At 50.1% G+C, this 23,283-nt stretch overlaps 2 protein-coding genes across 6 annotated transcripts in view; both read right to left on the minus strand.

The window, feature by feature from the left end:
• Nucleotides 1–2,009, minus strand: part of EXT2 (exostosin glycosyltransferase 2) — a 124,204-nt gene extending 122,195 nt beyond the window's left edge. For all 3 annotated transcript variants that reach the window (XM_036326120.1, XM_036326119.1, XM_036326121.1), the window contains exon 1: nt 1,864–2,009. The gene's annotated coding sequence lies outside the window, so the exon portion shown is untranslated. The remainder of the gene's footprint in view (nt 1–1,863) is intronic.
• Nucleotides 2,010–5,893: 3,884 nt separating this feature from the next.
• ACCS (1-aminocyclopropane-1-carboxylate synthase homolog (inactive)) lies at nt 5,894–21,291 on the minus strand. Of its 3 annotated transcripts, none has more exons than XM_036326123.1 (15): nt 21,128–21,291; nt 19,654–19,926; nt 18,189–18,248; nt 16,200–16,270; nt 15,006–15,075; nt 14,249–14,315; nt 12,829–12,926; nt 12,232–12,309; nt 10,955–11,055; nt 10,263–10,352; nt 8,987–9,032; nt 8,512–8,653; nt 6,560–6,702; nt 6,314–6,467; nt 5,894–6,170 (listed from the first exon to the last, which is right to left on the minus strand). In XM_036326123.1, exons 2-15 carry the CDS (start codon nt 19,924–19,926, stop codon nt 6,073–6,075), a joined length of 1,491 nt encoding a protein of 496 aa, XP_036182016.1. In that variant the 5' UTR covers nt 21,128–21,291; the 3' UTR covers nt 5,894–6,072. The 3 variants fall into 3 exon arrangements, with proteins under 3 accessions (XP_036182016.1, XP_036182017.1, XP_036182018.1); XM_036326124.1 differs by having other exon boundaries at nt 21,155–21,285; XM_036326125.1 differs by lacking the exons at nt 12,232–12,309; nt 12,829–12,926; nt 14,249–14,315.
• Between the last annotated feature and the right edge of the window lie 1,992 nt (nt 21,292–23,283).

Raw genomic sequence — 23,283 nt, forward strand, 5'->3', positions numbered from 1 at the left:
ATTTCATATAACCACAGAGTCTGCTGAAGGAAGGAGTGTCTCTATCCTTCCCAGGTCCATCAGTGCACACACTATTTAGGGCCCACGTTTTGAGTTATTGTATGGTGATGAATGATTCTTTTCTTTCTTATTAGAGTTTCCAAAGGGGAAAAAATGGCTAGGTACCTAACTTTCCGTGTCCACCCTGTCCTCTTCAGGGAAGCTCATTGTTAGGAGAGAGGACAGACCAAAAGGAATCTCGTACTAATGCATGTCTGTCCCATATAATGCCGTAACTTGAATCAAAATAGGAATTTCACAACAAAGCCCTACAAACTTTACCCTCCTTGAAACACATCAAACCTGTCCCTGCAAAACACTGGAACTGTCTGGCTGGCTGTCAAGCACTGAGTCACTGGAAAAATCTGTTAGCCCCATTCTACCGTCTGGATGAGATGCACTTTCTGTTCCTGGAATTATTGATTCCTAAAATTTGCCTGACTAACCTTTCCTTGGTGCTGTAGGCTACAACCAATCCACTCAGTCCAATGCTCTGAGTCACACTCTCTTCCCTTCACCTTTTTAGAAAAGCACTCAGAGCTGAACTTCCAGGGCCACCGGGACAGAACTGAACCAACTGTTCCTGGAATCAAAAAAACCCAACAGCAGTGAAAGCAGAAAAATCCGCAACTCACTGCCATACCCGATCGAGTTCTTCATAATAAAGTTACGTTGTGATTAACCAGCCCTAAAAATGGTTTCCAATTTTTAAAAAAACCACAAACAAACCTGTGTGCCTTTGTTAGTGGGATTATACAATGATCAAGTCAATGCATACAATTAAGTAACTAATAACTAAACTTTACTGAGAATGTACTACATGCCAAGATCTGTTTTAAGCACTGAGTTAACATGGGTAATCTTCCTAACAGCGCCATGTGACAGGCTACTATGATCCTCAGCTTACAGACCGGGCAAGGCTAAGTGACCCCCAAGGGCACCCCACTAGAAAACGCCGGGGCCAGATTTGGGGGGTGCAGACTGGCGCTGGAGCCTGGGTCTTCACGTGGGAAGCTGCCTCCCCTGCCGCCCTCGCAGAGCCTGGGTTGGATAACCCCTTTTCACTCCTGCATGAGCACAGCCAGCACAGCCTGACCGCAGAAAATCTATCCATTCACACCGGCATACGCAACCGGGAGGCTCAAATCAGCGGAAGTGAGAAAAGACAGAACCGATATCAGATAGTCCATGACCGAGAGCAGCCTTCGAGCTCTGAGACTGACAAACCAAGCCCAGCTCAAGTCCTCGGAGCACTCCACTGGCCTAGGATTAAAATGGGCCCGAGCAATTGAGTCTCAGTACGTAGATCCAGCTCCCACCGCCGGCAGGAGAACTCCTAATGCCCCTCAGCTTCCAGGGGACGCCCAGAGCCCAGGCCCCGGGGCCCCTCCCCACCTGGTCCTCCTCCCGACAGGGGTGGGGCACGGGGCGCCGAGTGCTGCCCGCGGCATCCTGCACTGTCCTGGATGCCACGGGCCCGCACAGCCCGGAGCACAAGAAGCCCCCGTGGGAGGAAGCAGGTCCCGGAGCCCGCGGGGAGGAGCGGGACAGGTCCACGGCGGCGGGTGGGAGAGGGAACTGCAGGAGAGCAGTGGGCGGGGAGACAGGTGGGAAGCCAGTGCGGGGCCGGCGGGGGAAGGAGAAGGCAGTTCGGAAATCAAAGCGGTAAATGGTCGTGAGCGGCCCCGGGGGTGGGGCGCCTCCCGCAGCCCTCGGGCCTCCGCACCGCCCGTGCTTTCCCGGCGGCCCGGCCAGACTCCGCCGCGGCCTGGGGAGGCCCGAGCCCGGCCGCTGCACCCGCTGGCCCTTCCGCGCGGCGCTTACCTCGGCCACGGCTGCCTCCCGCTCGGCCCCGCGCTCGGTCACCGGCTCATACCGCAGGGCGGGGGCCACGGCAGCCCGGGAGGGATCGCGGCGAGTGGGCGGCCGCCACCGCGGGCGCCAGGGCTGCGCGAACGAGCGAGGAGCGCTGGGCCGAGAACCGGGCTCGGCGGCTGACACCTACCGCACTGCGCATGCGGGAGCGGCCCGGCCCGCGCCCCCTGCTGGACAGGAGGAGTCAGGGCACCGCTTAGGGTTTCTCCAGGCCGGCGCGTCCAGCTCAGGCTCCAAGGTGAAAGTCAGTCAGGCAGCCTAACTCATAATTAAAGACACTGCAAACCGAAACAACGAGGCAGCATGCTTCACTTATAAAACTTCTAAAGCCGGAAAAAATGTAATATTTGATTATAATCAATACTGGTGAACGTGCAACATCCCTGGAAGGCAACTGTCAGTATCCATTAAATGTAAAATGCGGAAATTTTATGGATATTCTTAATAATGTTTATCAAAGATATGCATTACAACACGATTTCTAATAATAGAAAAAAACATTGGACTCAACCAAAATAAATTATGGAGCATGATTAGAATAATACAAAAATGCATATATGCGTTGGTATGGAATTATCTTTCAGATATGTTCATATAAAAACATGGTCCAAAACAGTGGGCAAGTATGACTCCTTTTATGTTAAAAAGTAAAACAACTTGGGAGATAAAATATATATGTAGATGATTATATTAAAGCATATGTGTAATATTTTTTTCTGGAATGAATCCAAGAAGAAATTAACAGTATGGGGGAGAGCAATTGCGGAGGAAGAAATGGGGGAGAGAAACTCATTTTCATTTTGTTTTTGTATTATTTATGATCTAGCCTTCTACATGCCAGTAAAATTCTTGTCATAAGGTAATAAGTGGAGCCTAAAAAATTCAATCAAAAGTCAGTGATGTTACTGAGAAGTTAATGAAATGACCCACTCACTGAGCCTATGCAATTTGCTGATACTGGCTGCAGAATCCAAATCTATTTCTGGTCCCAGCTGTACCTTAGCGCCATCTGGTGGAAGTTGTCACTTCCACTCCAGACTCACTGGGGCTTCCAGCAGCAACAGTGATTTCAGAAACATTCTTGGGAACGAATGCCTGCTTGTCACAGATCTAGGGAGATTGGGACGAGAGTATTCTGGAGATGGAATACTTCCACTTCTCCACACCCAAGAAAGCAGGTCTCAACATTCCAAATCCACACCCCCCTAAAAGAATAGGAAATTTAGCACACATACATACACCCCCAATAGAGAACCGGATAAGTGGAGAGCATTTTGTTTTCTTCTGTCGTTCTCTGCATTAAATATATACATATATGTTTTAATTAATCATTTTTTCATTAAATGAGAACCTTCTGTGTTAAAGACCTGTGTTGGGCACAGCCTTTGAGAACCTGTCATGTTTACTTTATAATGGAGGCATGCATAATGCCTGGCACATAGTAAATGTTCAATGAGTCTTTTTTGGATGAGTAAAGGGAGCCCCAAGTTGGAAGAGCTCCATATCAAGAAGACAAATGCACAAGTAAGATTAGCCAAAGCAGAGGGTGAAAGGTGGCATAGGAGTTAATGAAATATAACCAAAATGCTACGGGGTTCAGAAGAGAAAGCAGCCCTAGCTGGCTTGGCTCAGTGGCTAGAGCGTCGGCCTGTGGACTGAAGGGTCCCGGGTTCGATTCCAGTCAAGAACACGTACCTCAGTTGCAGGCTCCTCCCCGGCCCATGCAGGAGGCAACCAATCCATGTGTTTCTCCCACATCAATATTTCTCTCTGTCTTTCCCTCCCTCTTCCACTCTCTCTAAAAATCAATGGGAAAATATCCTCTGGTGAAGATTAAAAAAAATAAAGAGAGAAAGCAATCACATCTAGTTGGAAAGATGTAGGAAGACTCCTGCTGACATATTTGCTGGTCCTGGAGGACATTTAGGATTTTGATAAGTAGAGAGGTCAATAGGGCATTCCAGGCAGAGGAAAAAGTCATGAACAAGGCACTGATGTTATAAAGAGGGAGAAGCAAATAAACTGATGATCAAAAATAGACCCAGAGTCATAGAAGCATAAACAGTTGAACCTCAGAGGGAAGCAGAGGAGGGTGGGTGGGAAGAGATGAACCAATGAACTTGTATGCATATATGCATAACCCACGGACACAGACAATGGGGTGGTGAGGGCCTGGGGGACTGGGGAGGATGGGAGTGGGCCAGAAGAGGTTAATGGGGGGAAAGGAGGACCTATGTAATACTTTCAACAATAAAGATTTTTTTAAAATAAAAATAAATAAAAAGCAATAAATAAAAATAAAGAATCAGAAGGTTAAAAAAAGGAGGAGGAGGAGGAGAAGGAGAAGCAATTGGAAAGAGCAAGTCTGGGTAATCCACTGTGGTTAAAATAGTATGCTACATTTCTAGGGGTGGAAACCATGCAAGTAATTGGAGGTGAGAAAGTATAGAAGCTGTGATATTAGAAGCTACACAAAGCTAAAGAAGCCAAGGGTGACTGCAGAGAAGGAAAGAAAATATGAGCCAGGACCTAAAGTCTCTGAGAAGGTAGTAAAATGTCCTAGTAGTTGGAGGTTAAAAGAGGAGAGGCTATTATATGACTCATTTGGAAGGTATAGGACAAAGCAAAGATCGCACTGACAGTCAGGAACTGTGAAGGAGTGCTCTCAAAGAAAGTGGCATCATGAGAGTGCAAAGAGCACAGGATTTTTAATCAAACCACACTGACTTTGAATCCTGGCTGATACTTTTTAGCTATGTGACTTTGGGAACATCACTGCATCTCTTTGAGACTCAGTTTCCTCATCTCTACAATGAGGGATATTAATGACAGTTTCCCAGCACTCACCATGCTAGAGCTAGAAATAATATATGTAATTAACCCAACACAGTCTCTGGCACATTGAAGGCATTTAAGAAAAGACAGGGAGGAAAGAAAAGTAAAGTAAAGAAAAGAAAAGAGAAAAGAAGGAAGGGAGAGGGGGAGGGAGGAAGGGAAGGGGAGGGGAGGGGAGGAAGGATCCTAAACCAAATAGCATTGTTGATGGAAAGGAAATGCTGATTTCACCAACATTCTCTTAAAAGAAGAACAAGGAAAGCTTTTCCAAACAGGAGTGGCGGGCCCTGGCTTGATAGCTCCATTGGTTGGAGCATTGTCCCCATACACCACAGTTGGGGGTTTGGTCCCAGATCAGGGTACATACCAATGAATAGCAACCAATGGGTGCATAAATAAGTGGAACAACAAATCAGTGTTCCTCTCTCTCTAAAAAAAATTTTTTTCAATAAATTAAAATAAATAAATATATAAATAATAAACAAACAAACAGGGGTGTCAGCACTAGGAAGGGTCCTCAGCACCTAGCTCTAAGGGCAATCACAAGCTCATTTGGGCTCTGAACGGGAGACAGGGTGGGTGGCTTTTTGCACTCATAGAGTGGAAAGCCCAGCCTTGGTCAGCTTGTCTCAACAGCAGCCTCCATTCAGGGTCCAGCCCCACACCCCACACCCCACACCCCTGCCCCCCAGTCATGGGTAGGTCACTCTGGTTGGGGATCATCAGTGAAGGTGGCTCCTTCTTAGGAAGGAGGAGGAGGAAGAGCATCCCAGAGTCAGAGAAGCCCCTCCTGACTCCCACCATGGGGTCCTATTCACTTGGTCCCAAACAGGCTGTCCTGGGCCCCAGGCCCCAGGCCCCAGGTCCACAGGTTCTAAGTGTGTGGAGAACAATTTGAACGTGTAGAATGCAGTCCTTTCTCCTTATAGTTTGGAAATTATCACTCTTTTTTATTTGGGGGGTGTACTCTCTCTTATATGTGTCATTCCTTTGAGTTGTTTCCCTGGCAACAAAAGAGGAAGAATGAAAAGACTGCTAAAAAGAAGGTACAGGCTGTTTGTTTTCTTTTCACGACCACAGGGGGCTGGGGGCAGTCACGACTCCTCCATTCTATAAATTACTCACACAGAGGCCTCTAGTTTCTCCGTTTTGTTTAATAGAGAGGGAAGGGGATGGACCAGGTCTCCACTGGCACTGAGCGAGGCAAGAACAGTTCTTCTTCAGGGGCAGGGCTATCTTCCTGGCCAACGGCTCAGCCACGACCAGTCTTGGAATCCCTGAACACCTCAGAATGGCAGCACTGGCCACAAGGCAATGACCAGCTCAGATGTGCTGGCCCCTTGGCTCCTGGGTCCGAGAGGAAGGGGGGTCTTCTGCCACCCGGAGTGTGCCCGTGAGCACCTTCCGGATCCTCTGCATCCCTGGGAAGGGGTAGTGAGGGCCGCGTCAGCACTGATGGCCGGGTGGGCGGGGAGGAACAGCTGAGGCTGCTGGGTCACACGTGGGGCCAGAAGGAGGCAGGAAGGATAGAGTTAGGAGGGGGCTGCAAGGGCAGACCGCTCACCCAGGCGAAGCCGGTGGGCCTTGTCCGAGAAGACCAGGCGGAACCACCCGGGCTCCTTACACTCGAAGGCCTTGCCGAAGGACAGCAGCACCTTCTTGTCCAAAAAGCGACGCCACAGCAGCCTTTCCTCCTCAAAGGTGGCCTTGGGCAGGTACTGGGAGGGTGGAGGGGCTCAGGATGTGGAGGAGACCTCCCCGCTCCTCACCTGCTGGAGGGAGGCTTAAGTCCCCTCCCCACCTACACTACCTTCCTCAGGTCGACCCAGATGAAGAAGCCTGCGCCCCGGCTCAGGAAGGGGATCCCCAGGGCCCTGAGCTCTCCGGAGACATAGGCGTGAGCAGCCTTGAGCCGGGCATGGTTCTCGGGCAGGTACACCTGGTTGATCCAGTCTGTTTGGGTGAAAGAGAAGCCAAAAGGTAAATCCCCCATCAACCCTCCACTCTGTCCCATGAGGCTAAAATGCTGAAAAGAAAAGGTCACCAGCAGCCAAGACTGGGTGAACCCCTCCTCTAACTGGTTGATTAGGGGAGATGGGAATATTCAGTTTTGGGGATAAAGCACTTTAAATCAGGACACTTGGCCCCGACAATGCCAGGCCCCGCTGACAGAGTCCTTCAAGATACAGACCCTATTCAAAAGGTGAACCCCACTGAGTGATGCCTCCCAGTCACACCAGCTGAGGTTCAACTCCAGCATGGCCTCTGACAAGGTGTGGACAAGTTCCCCTCCCTGATCCTCATTTTTTTTTTTTTTTTTTGTATTCCATTCCGTGAATTTTAACACACATATAGATTTTAATAACCACCCCCACAGACAGGATACCGAGCAGTTCCCTCACCCCAAAGAACGCCCCCGTGCTACCTTTATAGTCCCATCATCCCCTTCCCCACAAACACTGCTCTGTTCTCTGTCACTTTTCCAGGATGTCATAGCAGTGGAGTCACACAGTCGTGTCATCTTTCGAGACTGGCTTCTTGTGCTCAGTCTACTGCCTTTGAGATTAAGCCGCACTGTCGTGGGTCTTATGGCAGAGTAACGCCCTGCCGTGTGGACGGCCACTGTGTGCTCCTCCACTATCCCGCGGAGGGCATTGGGGTTGTCTCCAGTTTGGGAGATGATGAAGAAAGCAGCTATGAACATTCACGCAGAGCTTTTGGCGTGACCATGAGGGGAAATACCTAGGAATGGGATTGCGGGGCCATTTGGTATTGAACTTTAAAAGCAACTGCCAATTGGTTTCCCAAGTGGCCGCACCATCTTACATTCCCCCCGGCGCTGCAGGAGCATTCCAGCTGTCCGTGTCCTCACCAACACTGATGCTGCCACTATTTTTAAAATTTTAGCTATTAAAGCAGGTGTGCACTATCTGGTCCTCATTTTCCTCATCTATAAAATAGTGGGGAAAATACAGGAATACCTGCCTCCTAGGATTCTGGGAGAGACAACGGAGATGATGGATTGAGAACATCTAGTTGGGCTCAATACCTGGGGACACTTACAGGTCCCTTTACCACCTAAACTCACTCTCTGAGCCTGGGAACAGAACAGACCCCCGTAGAGACAGAGAGAGACTTCCATTATAACATTTTTCCATAGTAGCTTCTGCTTTTTTCTAAGTGCTCACAGCTAATAATAATGAGTTTACATTGACCAAGTGTCTAATACAGTGATGGCGAACCTTTTGAGCTCAGCGTGTCAGCATTTTGAAAAACCCTAACTTAACTCTGGTGCTGTGTCACATATAGAAATTTTTTGATATTTGCAACCATAGTAAAACAAAGACTTATATTTTTGATATTTATTTTATATATTTAAATGCCATTTAACAAAGAAAAATCAACCAAAAAAATGAGTTTGCGTGTCACCTCTGACACACCTGTCATAGGTTCGCAATCACTGGTCTAGTATATGCCAGCTACTATTCTAACTGAATGAAAAATCACTTTAGCCCTACAAGATGGCTACCATTATGATCCCTGTTTTACAGATAAGGAAACTGAGGCTCGAGGAGGTGAAGGACTGTGCCTCCCAGCCAGGAAGTGACTGAGTAGGGTATGAACCCAGCCTGGGCCCCCAGCCAGTACTCTCAACCACCACCCTAAATCCTTCTCATGCACGAAGCATCCATGATCCCTGGCCAGTCCCAGACCTACTACAACCCTCCCTCCCTTCTCAGGTGGCCAGGCCCAGGCAGTCACCACGGTCCTGGAGCAGCTGTGCCACCTGGTGCTGGACCAAGCCACTGAGGCCATGGTAGCGGCAGAGGGAAGCCACTGCAGTGGCCACGTCCCGATTCTCAGTGTACAGCGTGCCAAAGCGGAGCCCGGACATCCCGAAGTCCTGAAGGAGAAAGACAGCCTAGGCCAGCGGTTCTCAACCTGTGGGTCGCGACCCCTTTGGGGGTCAAACGACCCTTTCACAGGGGTCACCTAAGACCATCCTGCATATCAGATATTTACATTACAATTCATAATAGTAGCAACATTACAGTTATGAAGTAGCATCGAAAATAATTTTATGGTTGGGTCACAACATGAGGAACTGTATTTAAAGGGCCAGAAGGTTGAGAACCACTGCCCTAGGCGGTAGCCGGCCCTCCACAGAGAAAGCCGGTTCTACCCACCTCTCCGCCTTCCCACCTCCCTGATACCCCAAGGCCAGCCAGGGACCCACCTTGCTGGTGGCCCACATCACATGGGTCCTCTGAGGGTCAGGCAGCCTGCAGAGAGCACAGTGTGGGGATGGAGGCAACACAGACCCGCCCGCGGGAGCTCACATGTGCGGCTGAACACAGAAGGAGATGGATGGATGAATCTGGTTCTGGGTCCAGCCCTGGTTTCGTCTCTTGAATCACCAACTCCCACGCATCCTTTAGAGTGGGGGTCAGCAAACTACAGCCTGCAGGCCACCTCCGGCCTGCTGCCTGTTTTCACAAATAGTGTTATTGGGAAAAGAGCCGCACTCTTTCATGGATGTACCGTCTACGCTGCTGTGGCACCTTAATGGCAGAGTTGAATGAGTAACCACATGGCCTGTAAAGCCTGAAATAGCCATTTGATCACAAAGTGCTTGCCAACACCTAATCTAGGGCATAGCTCAAGCGTCACTTCCTCAAACAGACCTCCTCTGACCACCTCCCAGTAGACCTGGCCAAGTGGGTAGCCCGGGCGATCCTCCCGGGACTGCCAGGCTTCTCCATTTTAGCACTTAATCAAATGACTAGCCGTGTATTTAGCTGCTGAAATGTTGTTTTCTGGCTAGAAATAAAAGTTCTACATAGAAAGGGCCCATGTCTCTCTTGTTCGCTGTTGCATCCCCAGCGCCTCGCTTTTCCTGTGTCTCACTTTCCTAATCCATACCTGAAGCCCATCCTCCATGCACGTGGCAGAGCTGTGGGAGAACGGGCTGAGAGAAGGGACGTAGCAAGGTCTGAACAGAGACCAGAAACTGTTAGATTTTCTGAACGGCAGATTTACAGACTTTACAGGTGATCTGGTCCAAGTGTTTCCAAAGGTATTTTGGCCACAAATTCTGGGCTTAAACTAAATTTAATGAAAAAGTCCAAATACCCAGAAGTGCATGGCATATGCAAGGGGCTCCAGAGTATTTGCTGAATGAATGAATGAATGAATGAATGAATGGATCTGGAGCTACTTTGCTGATGAAGGAAACAGCAAAGGCCAATTTTCCACCACCCAGCCCTCCCTTAGGACTCCTAAGGCCCCCCCTTGGAGCTCTCAGAAACCCCACAGAACAATTTGAAAACCACCCATCTGGCCCAGTCCTCCCCTGTTCTCATTAGGGCTCTGAGGACAATGAGACCAGATGGATGGAGAAGGAATCACCAGGGGCAGGCCATGCCCTGGGGCTGAGCCACAGAGGGGCCAGGGCAGGGGGCGGGATGGGGGACATGGGGAGAGCAGAGTCAGCTCTGCTATGGCAGCCTCACCTTTCCAGGCTCAGGACACTGTGGTAACCAAGTGACTCCTCGAACACGGACAGCATGTAGACCTCATCCACCACCACGTGTAGCTCATGCCTGGGGCCAGAGGTGGGGGGGAGAGGCAACGGAGAAAGAGCTTGGTTTATGGATTCAATGCATCCCCCAGTGCAGAGTGGCAGTGACCCAGAAATCCAGAGGGACGGATCCAGCCCAGGGTTCCCAAACTAGTTTCATCCTCTATTTTTCAAACACACAGGAAGCCACATACACAAAGCAGATGACATGGGGCTTTTGAAGCCCTGTGGGGCAGAGGCGGAGCCCTCGGGCACCCCCACGGAGGAAGGGCACAGTTAAGTGCAAGACAGTTAAATACAAACAGACCTAGATTCAGACCGACTCCCCCACCCCCATAGACTCAGTAAACAGGGTAATAACAGTATCTGTACCTAACAGGGTTGTTGGGAGGACTGGGTGAGATGGGTACGGGAAGTGCTTAGCAGGGTGTCTGGCCCCAAGAGTCTGTAGTAAATGATAGTTGTTACAAAGCGGGAGAGAAAGAACTAGCATCCCACTACCAGGAAAGCCAAAGCAGGTGGGAGCCACAGCGGAGAAAAGAGTTTGTAAAGGACCTGCCCCAAAGCCTTCGCCAGGACCCTCATGTGCCAGATGCTTTGTAGGGTGCGTGTGGGGTGCCTCACCTCTTGGCAAACTCCAGGTACTCCCGCAGCTCTCCCGGGGAGTAGATGTCACCCAGAGGGTTCTGGGGGTTGATGAGGATGAGGCCTTTGACCTTCACACCCTGAAACCACCAGGGGGCAGGACACCATCAGTTCCTCCCAAAGGCCAGAGCCACAGGGACCCCCGGGGCGGGGCTGGTGGCTGGGCAGGCCCCCAGGGAAATGTGATGGGACCGTGTTCACCACCCAACAGGAAGCCAACAAGGGCAGAGAACTACATCTGCAGCATCGGGTCCGCTATGAAAGAAAATATGCAGAGAACACAGCCTAGAGCAGTGGTTCTCAACCTTCTGGCCCTTTAAATACAGTTCCTCATGTTGTGACCCAACCATGAAATTGTTTCTGTTGCTACTTCATAACTGTAATGTTGCTACTGTTATGAATCGTAATGTAAGTATCTGATATGCAGGATGGTCTTAGGCGACCCCTGTGAAAGGGTCGTTCGACCGCCAAAGGGGTCGCGACCCACAGGTTGAGAACCACTGGCCTAGAGGGAAATATGCCCACACGGCCAGCAGGGGTTGCCTTTGTTGGTAGAATGGTGGGAGGGGGTTGCACTTTTAAAATTCCCTCAGTGGGCACGGACAGCTTTCACTACTACAGTAAAAAAGGCTAAGTTGACAGATGGTTGAAAAGTGGACTGAGAAGGAACCGCTGGAGGATCCCAGCTCTCTGCCTCTCTCCAGGAGGCCTCAGATCCCCCACAGAGGGAGGACCACCTCCTCGAATGGCCAGGGAGGCTGCTGAGCTTCCGACTGACCTGCTGAACTGGAATCAGGCGACGTGGGGTAATATTTTTAATCAAGTTCCCTGGTTGATGATTTGTGCACTGAGGTCTCAGTCTTCCTCCGGGGCGGGGGTGAGGAAACTTTTTACTGCCAAGGGCCATTTGGATATTGATAACATCATTCGCAGGCCACACAAAATTATCAACTTAAAAATTAGCCTGCTGTATTTGGTCAAACATTTCATTAACTCACCCCTAATGCCTTAGCAGGGCCAGACCAAATGATTTCACGGGCCTTAGACGGCCCTCGGGCCTGCCTTTCCTCACCCCTGCTCTAGGGGGAAGACTCTCCATGGGCAGGCTCCTGCTTTGCCCCCAGAATGGTTCCGTGCCTACCCCCATCTCATCACAGAGTGCCACCCCTACTCGGAGTAGACCAGCCACAGGAAGCGGGATCTGTGCCTGGCTCAGACCCACCCACTCCGAGTCTTGGTTTGATTTGACTCCAGACCTCAGCATTAGCTCCTTGCAGGGCCACCTCCAGCTTCTCCACTGTGAGCTGGAAGGGGCGTGTGTCCAGCCCAGTGACCTGGAAAAAGATCCACAGCCAAACTCAGTGACCCCCTCCTCAAACCCATGAACTCCGGGGGCCTCTCCTGCCCGTCATCTCCAGCCTCCTTAGAATAGTCTCCGGAAAAATGCAGGTGGGGTCACTCCCCTCTCACTGCCACCCGCCCCCACCCCACCGCCACATCAGGGACATCCTCATCACTACTAGGTTTCAGGGAGAGGCCCAAAGGTCCTCAGATTGGTGTCTAAGGACTTCCATGTTGAGGTCTGCTCTGCCTCATCCTCACCCCACCATCTTTATGTGGTCCCCTGGGGTTTCCCTTGGCCTCTACATCAATCCCAGGGATCTCAGAGCTGGGAGAATGGGGGGCCCCGGGGAACCTAGGCACTGGCCATGGGCAACAGGAGCCTCTACTCCCCTTTCAGCCATAGCCCCTGAGCCCTCAGCCTGGACTTTCTCCCATGTCCACCCTCAGATTCATATGCAGGAAAGCCTTGGCCTGCAGGAACCCCTACCTAGGGTTCCAGGAACTCTTACCTCACTGTCCAGATAGACACAGACCAGTTGGACGTTGCCATAGAGATAGACGTGCTGTGTGATGGCTCCATAGTAAGGGGCAGGGATCAGGAAAGCCTCTGGGGGCAGGAGTGGGCCAGGGCTCGTCACCCTCTGGCTGGAGCTCATGGACCCCCTGTCCATTCACCCCAGCCTCTCTAAGCCTGCAATGATCTTGGAGAACATTCGGGGCGAGCTCCCTCACTCAACTCCCAAAACACTTTCTAGAGCTGGGCTCCACTGAGATCAGTTCCTCATCTAAAAATCAGGAGCTAATATTTATTGAGCACTTACTATGTGCTGGGAAGTGTGCTAAACATTTACTTGCATTGCATCTCCTTAGATCCTCATAGTCACTCTGTGAAGTAAGTACTATTGTCCCCTAACTTTACCAATGGGGAAACTAAAGCTTAGAGGATCCCACTGAGGCACTCAGCATGGGGCGGGGGGGGGGGGGGCGGTCAGTCTTAGGAGACTTGGACCCAGGAGTTGACGCTGCAGGGTGATGATCTGGGCTCAGCAAGTGGAAAAACCTGACGACATATAGAACTGCCCAGAGATATGATATGCTGCTTCAGGAGGACGGGCTCTCCACCCGTGGGGGCATTCACACAAAGGCTGAGAGCATTTGGGGAGGGATGTCACGCAGAGACTCCAGCTGTGGGTGGGGGTTGATGAGATGACTGTAAGCTCTGCTCTAACAGAGAGGTAAAGGCATTGCTCCACTTCTGAAGAAAACACAGAGGTCAAGCTACTCTCCCTTTCCAAACTTCCACTAGCCCAGTCCACTCTGCTCACCGCTAAAAAGGGCAGCCTTTGTCCTAAGCATTCCTTTCCCCAGCCACAGGGATTGGACCAGAGCTAGACTAATGACCCGAGGCAGTCAATCCACTGGCTGGTCAGAAACCCACCACATCTTCTCCCTCAAGACTTTGCTCTGAGAAGCACAGACACCTGTGAGGATGTGAACTTGAATGGAAAGGCCACGTGGAGTGGCAGCTGGACCAGCACCACTGGGCCATACAAGACCCAGGAAGGTCCAGAGAAAGGCCTGCATTAAAAGGGGCGGAGGAGACTGCATATCCCAGTGAGAGATAGTGTTCCACTGACCTGATTCGTGATTGTCCTAGAATGGGCAGGAAATGTTAGTAATGTTATCATTACTGATTATGACAGCATGGGTGGGCCTCAGTTCCTGGCAACCAGTAACTCCTGACCATGACTACAGTCCATGTGTTCTCAGTATGACTAGGTAGCTCATGCCAAGCGACTTATTTCAGCCCCCTGTAGGCTAGTAGTCTATTATGGCCAAAAGCATTCTGATGCAGCCCTCGAGGACAGGCAGCTGGACACTGCAGGCACAGGGCAGCTCCCAGTGCAAAGCGGGCCATAGTCCACTTACCCCCGACCTCACACAGCACCGTGGCCAGGGCAGAGAAAAGAGAGGCACAGCCGTTCAGGACAACCACCTGGGGGTGACACATCCATGGGACAAAAGTGAGTCTATTTTAGGAGGGATCCAGGACCTGCAGCCTCTGTCCCTGCACAGCGCAGCGGGAGAGCCAGGTTGCAACTCGGTGCCTTTCAGGACTCTGAAGGCCTCTCCTGACTAATGGCCCAGTTCATTCCTGTGGCTTATTTGTGGGGACACTGCTCTAAGTCAACTGAGCAAGGAAGAGGGAGCTGCCCACTCGGAGTCTTGTCCAAAGGTGTGGAGGCAAAGAGGGGCCACAGTGTTAGGGGCAGAAATAGAATAGTGGGGACTAGATATAATTATAAGAAATATTAATCCTGCTCTGATAACTGTGATTGTTCCATTCTGACTAGAGAGAGCACTTCTACCCTGGCTGAGAGCTGTATGCCCCAGGACATGGGAGTCAACCTATATGATTCTACCCTGTCTCTGCTTAATTGGCTCAAGTAGTGACAGGCAGCCTGGACCCATTGGTTGTTGGTTTCAACAGGACAAACTGGGGCAGAAAGCATACCCAAACTCTAAGGGAGGGGCGAAGCGAGGTGTTCTTAATTCCTCTTGGAAATAAATCAAAACAAAGTGAAAGGCAATCCCACCCCCCACCCCCCAACCCTTATCCCTGGCCAGCCAAAAGCTGGGGGAGGGACAGAAGAGCAGGAAAGAGGGGAGGAGGAGGGCTACTCACATTCTCCGGTTTAAGGGGTGCAGGGCTCCTGCAGTAGAAAGACAGGAACCTGGCCACTTCCTCCCGGAGGCTGCAGGTACGACAGACAGAGGGGCAGTGCTTGTCAAAGGGCCTTCAACCCACAGTCCATCCCAAAGCTCCTCTGGCGAATCTTCAGGCAATGGCCATTACCCAGCAATGTTTCCCACAAGAGAATGTGAACAGTAAATATCTCCACCCACCTCTCCCCTTCCACCCCAACACTATCCACAGGCATCGAAACTTTCATTCTCAGTAGTTCTAGGACAGCCAACCCCACCGAATCAGCACATCTCAGGGACATCATAAGTAACACTCTATGTAGATCTAGGTAATAATAATAATAATAATATTGTTATAAAAATGACTATTATCATAGTTATTATTGCTAATATTTATTGAGCATTTACCTTATGCAGGTGTTATTTGGAGAATTTTATTAATTAAATTTTGCAACAACCTTATGATGTAACTATTATTATCATTATTCTCATTTTATAGACAAAGAAACTGAGATTTGACAAAATTAGGTCACTTGGCAGAGTCCACACTCAAGGCCAGTGGTCTGGGCCCACCATCCTAATTACTGTCAGAACATGTGCTTTGGAATCACTCTTGGAATCAAGTCCTGCTAAATCACTATGCCCAGGACAGCATCTGGCCCCTAGTAAATGCTCAATAAGTACAAACTCTTACTAGTATCATTTACCATCTCCCACCCTACTCCCCTTCAACTGATTCTGGCTCCTCTAAAGCTACTGAGAAAGTGGGGTTAAGGACCCCTCATATGAAGGCCCTCCCCATGCCTCAGAGCCAGAGAAACCAAGCTAGGGAGCTCCTGAGCTGGGGTGGGACTGGCAGGAGGCACCAGGCCCCTGCAAATGCTCTAGGAGACCCCATGATCACCCGCCAGGTCTCCGGGACTAAGTAGCCCTCGGCCTAAGGCAGGCTTTCTCCACCTGCCACTATTGACATTTGGGGCCAGATGATTCTTTGTTCTGGGAACTATCCTGGGCATTGTAGGAGGTTTAGCAACAACCCTTGCCTCTACCCAATAGCCAGTAGCACTCACTTCCCAGTTATGACAACCACAAATGTCTGCAGACATTGCCAGGAGTCCCCTGGGAAGCAAAACTGCCCTGGGGTGGAGAGCCACTGGCCTCTGCAACTACTTACAACAGATGTCCCCTCCAGTCAGGGTACTGCAACAGAGACGGCTTCACCTGCAGCATGTCACTCTGACTCAGCTGGGGACAGAGAGGAAAGAGCAGGGCCAAGGGTCACACGTGCTCACAGTAAGGCCGGTCGGCACTACCACCTGCATCACACAGCACCAGGGCCTCTCAAGCCAAGGGCTTGGTCTCCTCATCAAAGAAGCTGTGAGAGGGGCTCAAGGAGCCAGCATTCTCAGGCCCAATGTGCTAATGAGGAAACAGAGGCTAAAAAAGTCAGGTGCCTCAGCCAAGTCACGGAGCTAGCAAGTGTCAGAGCTGAGAATCTTAGAATGTTTGCCTTCCAGTCGAGAGCTCTTTATTCAACACTGACACCTGAAAAAACCCAGAGGGGTGGGTTTGCAGAGGCCATGATGGGAGTCCGTGCTACCCAGCTCCTCCCTGGGGTGAAAGAAGAAGTCCTGGAATTGGGTCATGATGCCAACTTTGGAGGGAGTCAGGCCACTGTCGTCCTGCAGGCTCAGTTCAACCTCACACGTTGGAAAATGTGGTCATTTTTAGACCATCCTGACCCTGACCAGGTGCTGGGGTAGTGACACCCAGGGCATCACACACACATAATGTCAAGGAAAGGCCGGGCCCGTGGGCAGTGGGACAAGAAGAAAGGCAGGCAGCCACTCGTATACGACTCGAGCCTTCCCCTTTCTCCTTCATCCCTTAGAGCTGCGCTGCCCAATATGGAAGTTGCTAGACACATGTGGCTATTGAGTACTTGGAATGGGGCTAGTCTGAATTGAGAAAAACTGGATATTGAAGACTTGATCTGAAAAAAGTACATAAAATGCCTCATTGATTATGTGTTGAAATGGTCATATTTTAAATATATAAGGATAAATAAAGTATATTATTAAAATGAATTTTACCCATTTCTTTTCACTTAATAGAAAGTTTAAAATTATATATGTGGCTCAAATTTTATTTCTTTGGATGGTGCTGGGCAACCTTGGTGTGTGGGGAGCTGGCTTTAGGTAGAGCATGCCTTTCAAGCCCACTGCCTGCACTACACCCCTCTCCCCTTGGAATGTGAATTTGTCACCTTTGGACACATGTCCCTTTGAGTTAAGCATCACTCTTTCTACAATCCCAAGTCTGACTGCTAGGCCTTGGGAGACATTTAACAGGCATTTCCAGTGGTTTGCTAGAGATGGCTGGCACCAGCTCAAGCTGTGTTAATAGACAGTCATTTCAAAAATTAAATTATACAAATTATATAAGTGAATTACATTAAAAACAAAGGTAGTAAATACGCAAACGATATTGTTCTTGATTATGTTACTACATTTTACTACCTTCTGTGCTCTTGAGGTTATTTCTATCTGTGTGTCTAGAAGAGAAAATACTATACAGGGTGGGACAAAAGAAGATTTACAGTTGTTCATATGGAAAATAATACAAAAATTAATAATTAATAATACAAGAATAAACTCTTGTTTTGTGTACTCACAAGTGTAAACCTACTTTTTGCTCCATCCTGTATTTGAGTGCCACTGCACTTCTCTTCCCAATTTTGTGTACAATAGTGTCATATCAGTAGCTAGAAACCGGTCCTGGTGGGAGTATTGACAGTATGGGAATCGGCAAAAGCTACAAATCAGCACCACGCCCAACCCCAGAGCCAGCTGATCATTACTAACGACACCCCCCCACCCTCACTGAGTGTTTTCCCTGAGAGCAGGGACCCAGCCAACAGGAGGATCTGTGTGAGGGGCAGGACGTGAAGAGAAAAAGAAGCAGTATCAAAGTAGGCAAAGTGACTCGCCCAAGACCACATAGAAAGTTGTCCCTGAGGCAGATCTAGAATCTGGACTCCTGACTCCCCGGCCAAGGCCACTGAGGTAAGCTGCAGGCTCTGGTGAGAGAAGCATCTAGGGAGTCCAAGAGGAACCAGGCCTTCAGAGCTGGTGATGCCGCCCAGATGTGCGCCGGGACTCACCCGACTGGACAGAAGGTCAAAACAGAGCTTGTTCTCACTGGTGCCCAAGTTGATGATGCCCTGGAGAGGAGAGGCACAGAGGCAGGGTGAACATGGCAGAGGGGGGCCAATGGAAGGTCAAGGAAGCAGCACAGCGGAGCTCTCTGCAATCCCACCCTTCCAACCACCCGTTTGACTTGATTCAATATATAGAACTGTTTACTATCTGTCCCACCCCCACCCCCCCGCCCCCAGACTATAAACTCCATGAAGGCAGAAACTTTATTTTTGTTCACTGCTATGCCCTCAGCATCTAGGACAGTGCCCAGTATCTGAAAGATGCTCAACAAACAAAGATAATTAAAGGTTATTTGCGACAGCTCTGAAAGTATTACTGGGAATAACTTACAACAACCAGGACAAATAACATTCATAATAACAGCAGCTACCATTTCCTGAATGCTCCATGTGCAAACACTGTGCTGATAACTTTGCACACCTGCTCTCATTTCATTGGGACTCTTCTATGGAACAGGTATCATTATCTCATTTTAGAGATGAACTAAAGCTCAAAGAGGTTAAGTAATTAGCTCACGAATACACACCCCACAGTGACACAGCTGTGGCCCAAACCCTAGTTCTGCCCCAGCTCTCAAGGCAAATAGTTGACGGTCTGTGGGTCAGAATCCACATTAGAGCATTCCATGGTTCTCAAATTCCTCCCTCACAAATCAAGCTCCCCTTAATTACAACTGGGTCATTTTCTTCATATATATATATGAAGATTGATTTATTGATTGATTTCAGAGAGGAAGAGGGAGATTGAAATATCAATGATAAGAGAGAATCATTGATCGGCTGCCTCCTGCACGCCCCACAATGGGGATCGAGCCCGCAACCTGGGCATATGGCCCAACTAGGAATCAACTGTGACCTCCTGGTTCATGGGTCGACGCTCAACCACTGAGCCATGCCGGCTGGGCCTAACTGGGCCATTTTCTAACCCAGGTAATAAACTGAGGCCTTTCTACACCCTTCTTCAGAGTACCAGTGAAATATATTGTTTGTGCTCCCCAATTCTTGCAGAATTTTAAATAAAACATGTCTCCCCAATCTTTTGGGGGGTTTTGTAGGTGTAAGTGGTACTGCAGTTATGGTTTTTCTATCCTTATCTTTTAGAGAAGTGTACTGTAAATTTTACAGATAAAACGAGACACTACTGGTATTTGATTCAAAATAATCTGAGGGTGGGATAAATGAGTATATAGATGAAACAGAATTGGCAATAAGTTGATAATTGTTGAAGCTGTGTGATGGATATTTGGGGGTTCGTTATTCTATTCTCTCTATGTGTTCTATATCAGAAGCCCTCTTGGAGGTCAGAGGACCATAAGTCTAACCTGGCAAGAGCAAGCTAGATGCTGCCCTGTGGGTCAAGGTAGGGTATCCCCACCCTGCAGTCCAGTGGGAAGGAGGGCTCACTCACATTGGGGTTCTTGTCCTCATCATACTCATCCATGTGGTAGGTCCTGTAGCCCTCCTCAGCCAAGTCCCAGAACCATTTACTGATTCTTCCTCTGGAGGACAGGTGGGAGCCGTCAGAGGAGAACGGGGTGGTAGGATCACCCACGCCATAGTGCTCTGGCCGCTTGTGGTCTGGCTTTCTGGAGTGTTCTCTTTCCAAGCCATCCCCATAGTTAGTGTCCAGGCCCAGACAGGTGTTAGGTGCCCTGGACTCCTTCTTAGGGAGGGTAGCCATCTGCAAAGAGACAGAAGCACTTAATGCCTCACCAAGGACTTTCCACGGGAACAAGCCTCAAAATGAACTGGGAGTCACGGGGCCTCCTCCTCTCTCTCCCTGCCTCTTCTTTGATTTTATATACTAACCGCATCCTGTGTCCCTGACTAGTTGCAACCATGTGTGCAATTACTTCGAGTACATTCTGCAAAGTGTATCTTCCGTGCCAGGGGTCTGCCCTTGCCACTTTTATACAACTTTACTCTATAGCTGCTTTAATTTGTTTTACTTCTGTGGGTTTTTCATTCGGCAGCCTAAGGGGTCACCACTGGACTTCTTCCATTTTTCAAAAAGCCAGGTGAAAATGCTCTGATGAGAAGCAGAAAGCACCTGGAGTCCGAGGGGGTGGGGGGTAGGATGTCTCTGATGTAAAAAGGGGTCAAGGGTGGGATGGGAGTTTGCTGGTCTGAAGCCGCCCTTGAGTGGGGCCTGAGGGGCTGCTCGTGGGACCTTTGCAAGTGCAGGCACCTGGCAGAGCTCCAAGGTCCCCCTTCCCTCTCGGTGGTGGGAGGCGAGGGCCGGGGTTGGTGGTCTCACCCTGCGAGCGGATGCCAGCTCCTCCCCTTTCAAGGCAGTTTCCCCAACTGCACAGTGGGTATAACCGCACCTACTTCGTGCGGTAGCAGTGCAGACAGAAGTATGGGAGTTAATGTAGATACAGGCTTCAATCCTGGCCCACAGTCAAACTTCAGTCCAATGTCACTCTTCGCTGATTTTCCCAGTCCTAACAGACAAGCCCCACGTGCCAAGTCATGGGGGACACACCAATGATGAGGGACCAGCCAGCAGCTCAGGGACTCTGGGGCTCCTGCTAAACTGTGCTCCCCGAAGTTTCCCCTGGGTTCCTCCCCCTTTGGCTGCGCTCCCCAGCGCTCACCCCACCCCACCCCCACCCCCACCCCCACCTCCAGCCCAGGCCCGGGAGGGAGGCCGGGAGGGAGGCGGACACCCGCGCTGGGGGGGCTCGGGCGTCCAGGCGGTGGCGAGTCCACAGCGCAGCCCACCCCGCGCCCGGGCCTCGGACCCGCAGTGGGGCGGACGGAAAGGCGCCAGCGCCCTCGGCTCCCGGGTCCGGGAGGAGGAAGTGTGGCCGCGCACAGGCTTCCGGACGGAAGCACAGCCTTTCGCCGAGTCCAGGGGCCAGTCGCTACGGGAGGGCTACCTGTGTGCACGGCAGGACCCCACGGACCTGGCCGAGCTGGGGGAGCGACGGGCGCTCGGTGGACGCGGGTCAGCGTCGCTCCCTCCGCCCGCACCGCCCGGGCACCTGGGCTTCCGCAGGGACGTCCCCACCGGCCGGGGCTCGGGGCGGGGAGAGCGCAGATCGCCCCTCGCAACCGACCGATAGGGGCGCACGCGCGCTCGCGCCGCAGGGGCTGGGGCTCCTGACCCTCCGGGATCCTGCGGCGCCCAGGGAGCCGGCGCAGAAGAAGGGAAGGGGCCCAGGGCCGGGCTCCAGACCTTGGCGAGGAAGGGGCGGGCCACTCGCCGCCCCCTGGCTCTTTGGGGCGCCTCCCTTTGCCTCCTGGTTTAGCCCCCCCAGTGTCCAGGCAACTGAAGCCTGCATGCCGCCAGGGAGAAGCGTTTCCGGAGTAAGGCGAGGGCATCCTTAACACTAGAAAGACTGAAATTTAGTATATACCTATATCGCCCAAAAGCAGTCAAAATGACTGCATCGTGAAAGAATAATATTGGAGCACTCTTCACTTATGTTCCTTAGCTTTTCCAATAACTCACTTCTATTCGACATTTCTTTCATGAATTTAGGGCGCAAAAGAAATACAATAAACAACTTATTAGAACAAGTATCACTGCAGAAAGATTCGAATAACAAGTACTAGTTTAGCTAATTGAGCAACTGCAACTTATCAAGTATCGACAATTTATCATGTACTTGTATGTTATCATGTGACGGTAATCGAAAAAAAAAAGAAAACTGTTATTTCAATACAGGGCCGACCTGGTCATATAAGAAATTTACTCAATTCAATAATAAGAGTCATAATCCCCCCCCCCCCCCAGCAGTCAAAATGACTGCTTTTGGGCAATATAGGTATAACACATATATATATACCGGAAATGAAGGAGGGGGAGGTAACTACAATTATTAATAAACACATTCATATGTTGTAAAAAAAACTCACAAAATTCTAAGACATTGTGTCCTTATATACATAATTGTTTTTCTAATTGAAATTAAAAAACAGTCAAAATAGCTTCCTTGGGCAATCTAGTGTTAAAACAGCCTTCCCTACCAGCCTGTACGCTGGAGTTTGTAGTTGCTCCCTTTGGATCTAGGCAACATTTGCTGGAGCCTGCCACCGACCCTGCATGTTCCGGGGCTTTGGCGGCGAGCTGCACTACCCAGGGCCCCGGCTTGCTCAGAGGCTTGAGTAGAAAAGTCTCCTTTTGCCGCGACAGGACAGCAGCAGGTTCCCTCCGTGCAAGCACAGCGGGAAGACCTGGCGGCCTTCTGACCACTCCATTGGTCTTCACGTTGGCCTTGCCGCTAATTAGCATCGTGACCTCAAGCAGCTCTCGTGGCTTTTTCAGTCCTCCGTGTTTTGTTCTGTAAAATAAGCCGCTTCTCTCTGTTCACCTCATACCATTCTATTTAATCCAGACCAGTAGTCTTATTGAAGGGCTGTTTCGTGCCAGATCTCTGCCAGTGCTGGGATGGACTGCTGAGTGCAATGGAAGCATACAGCAGGGAGGTTTAATCCTACCCCCACAAACACATGCTCTGGCCCCCACAGGAAGCCCGACACACACACTCACCCTACACACTTAGGAAGCGATGATTGGGTCCTGAAAGATAAGTCCCAGTTAGCTAGCTGGACAGTGGGGTGTTAGAGCAGAAAAAACATTTTGATAGGGCCTTGAAGGTTAGGGTCAGTGTAGAACATTCGTGAACAGTACAAATCCAGCACCTCTGGAACTGACAGGTGTGGCAGAAAGGCCAGAGATACAAGCAGGGGTGAAGACACGGTCTTACATAAACCATGGTAAGGACAGTGGCATTCTCACTAAAGGCAACAGGAAAAATACAACAACATGACACTTGACTGAGAGATTGAAGTCAATTCTGCTAAGACTGAGAACAAAACAAGAACGTCCCCTCTCACCACTTTTCAACATTGTACTGGGGGTTCTAGGCAATGCAATTGGAGCCGAGAAATAAATACCAAAAAGAACAAAGGACAATGACCTTTATTAGCAACATAGTTGTGTACATTGAAAATTCAAAGAAACCCCTCCCCACCCAAAAAACAACAACACACAAAACAATGAGAGCTAATAAGTGGATTTAACACTAGA

The sequence above is a fragment of the Myotis myotis genome, unplaced genomic scaffold (genome assembly GCF_014108235.1).
Source record: "Myotis myotis isolate mMyoMyo1 unplaced genomic scaffold, mMyoMyo1.p scaffold_m19_p_10, whole genome shotgun sequence".
NCBI lineage: Eukaryota > Metazoa > Chordata > Mammalia > Chiroptera > Vespertilionidae > Myotis > Myotis myotis.

Coding starts and splice junctions, on each gene's coding strand:
- ACCS (XM_036326123.1), bottom strand. CDS start 19,926: ATGGCTACCCTCCCTAAGAAGGAGTCCAGGGCACCTAACACCTGTCTG. Junction 6,703..8,511: donor ACAGCTGCTCCAGGACCGTG/GTGACTGCCTGG, acceptor TCACCCAAACAG/ACTGGATCAACCAGGTGTAC. Junction 6,468..6,559: donor TCTGGGTCGACCTGAGGAAG/GTAGTGTAGGTG, acceptor CCACCCTCCCAG/TACCTGCCCAAGGCCACCTT.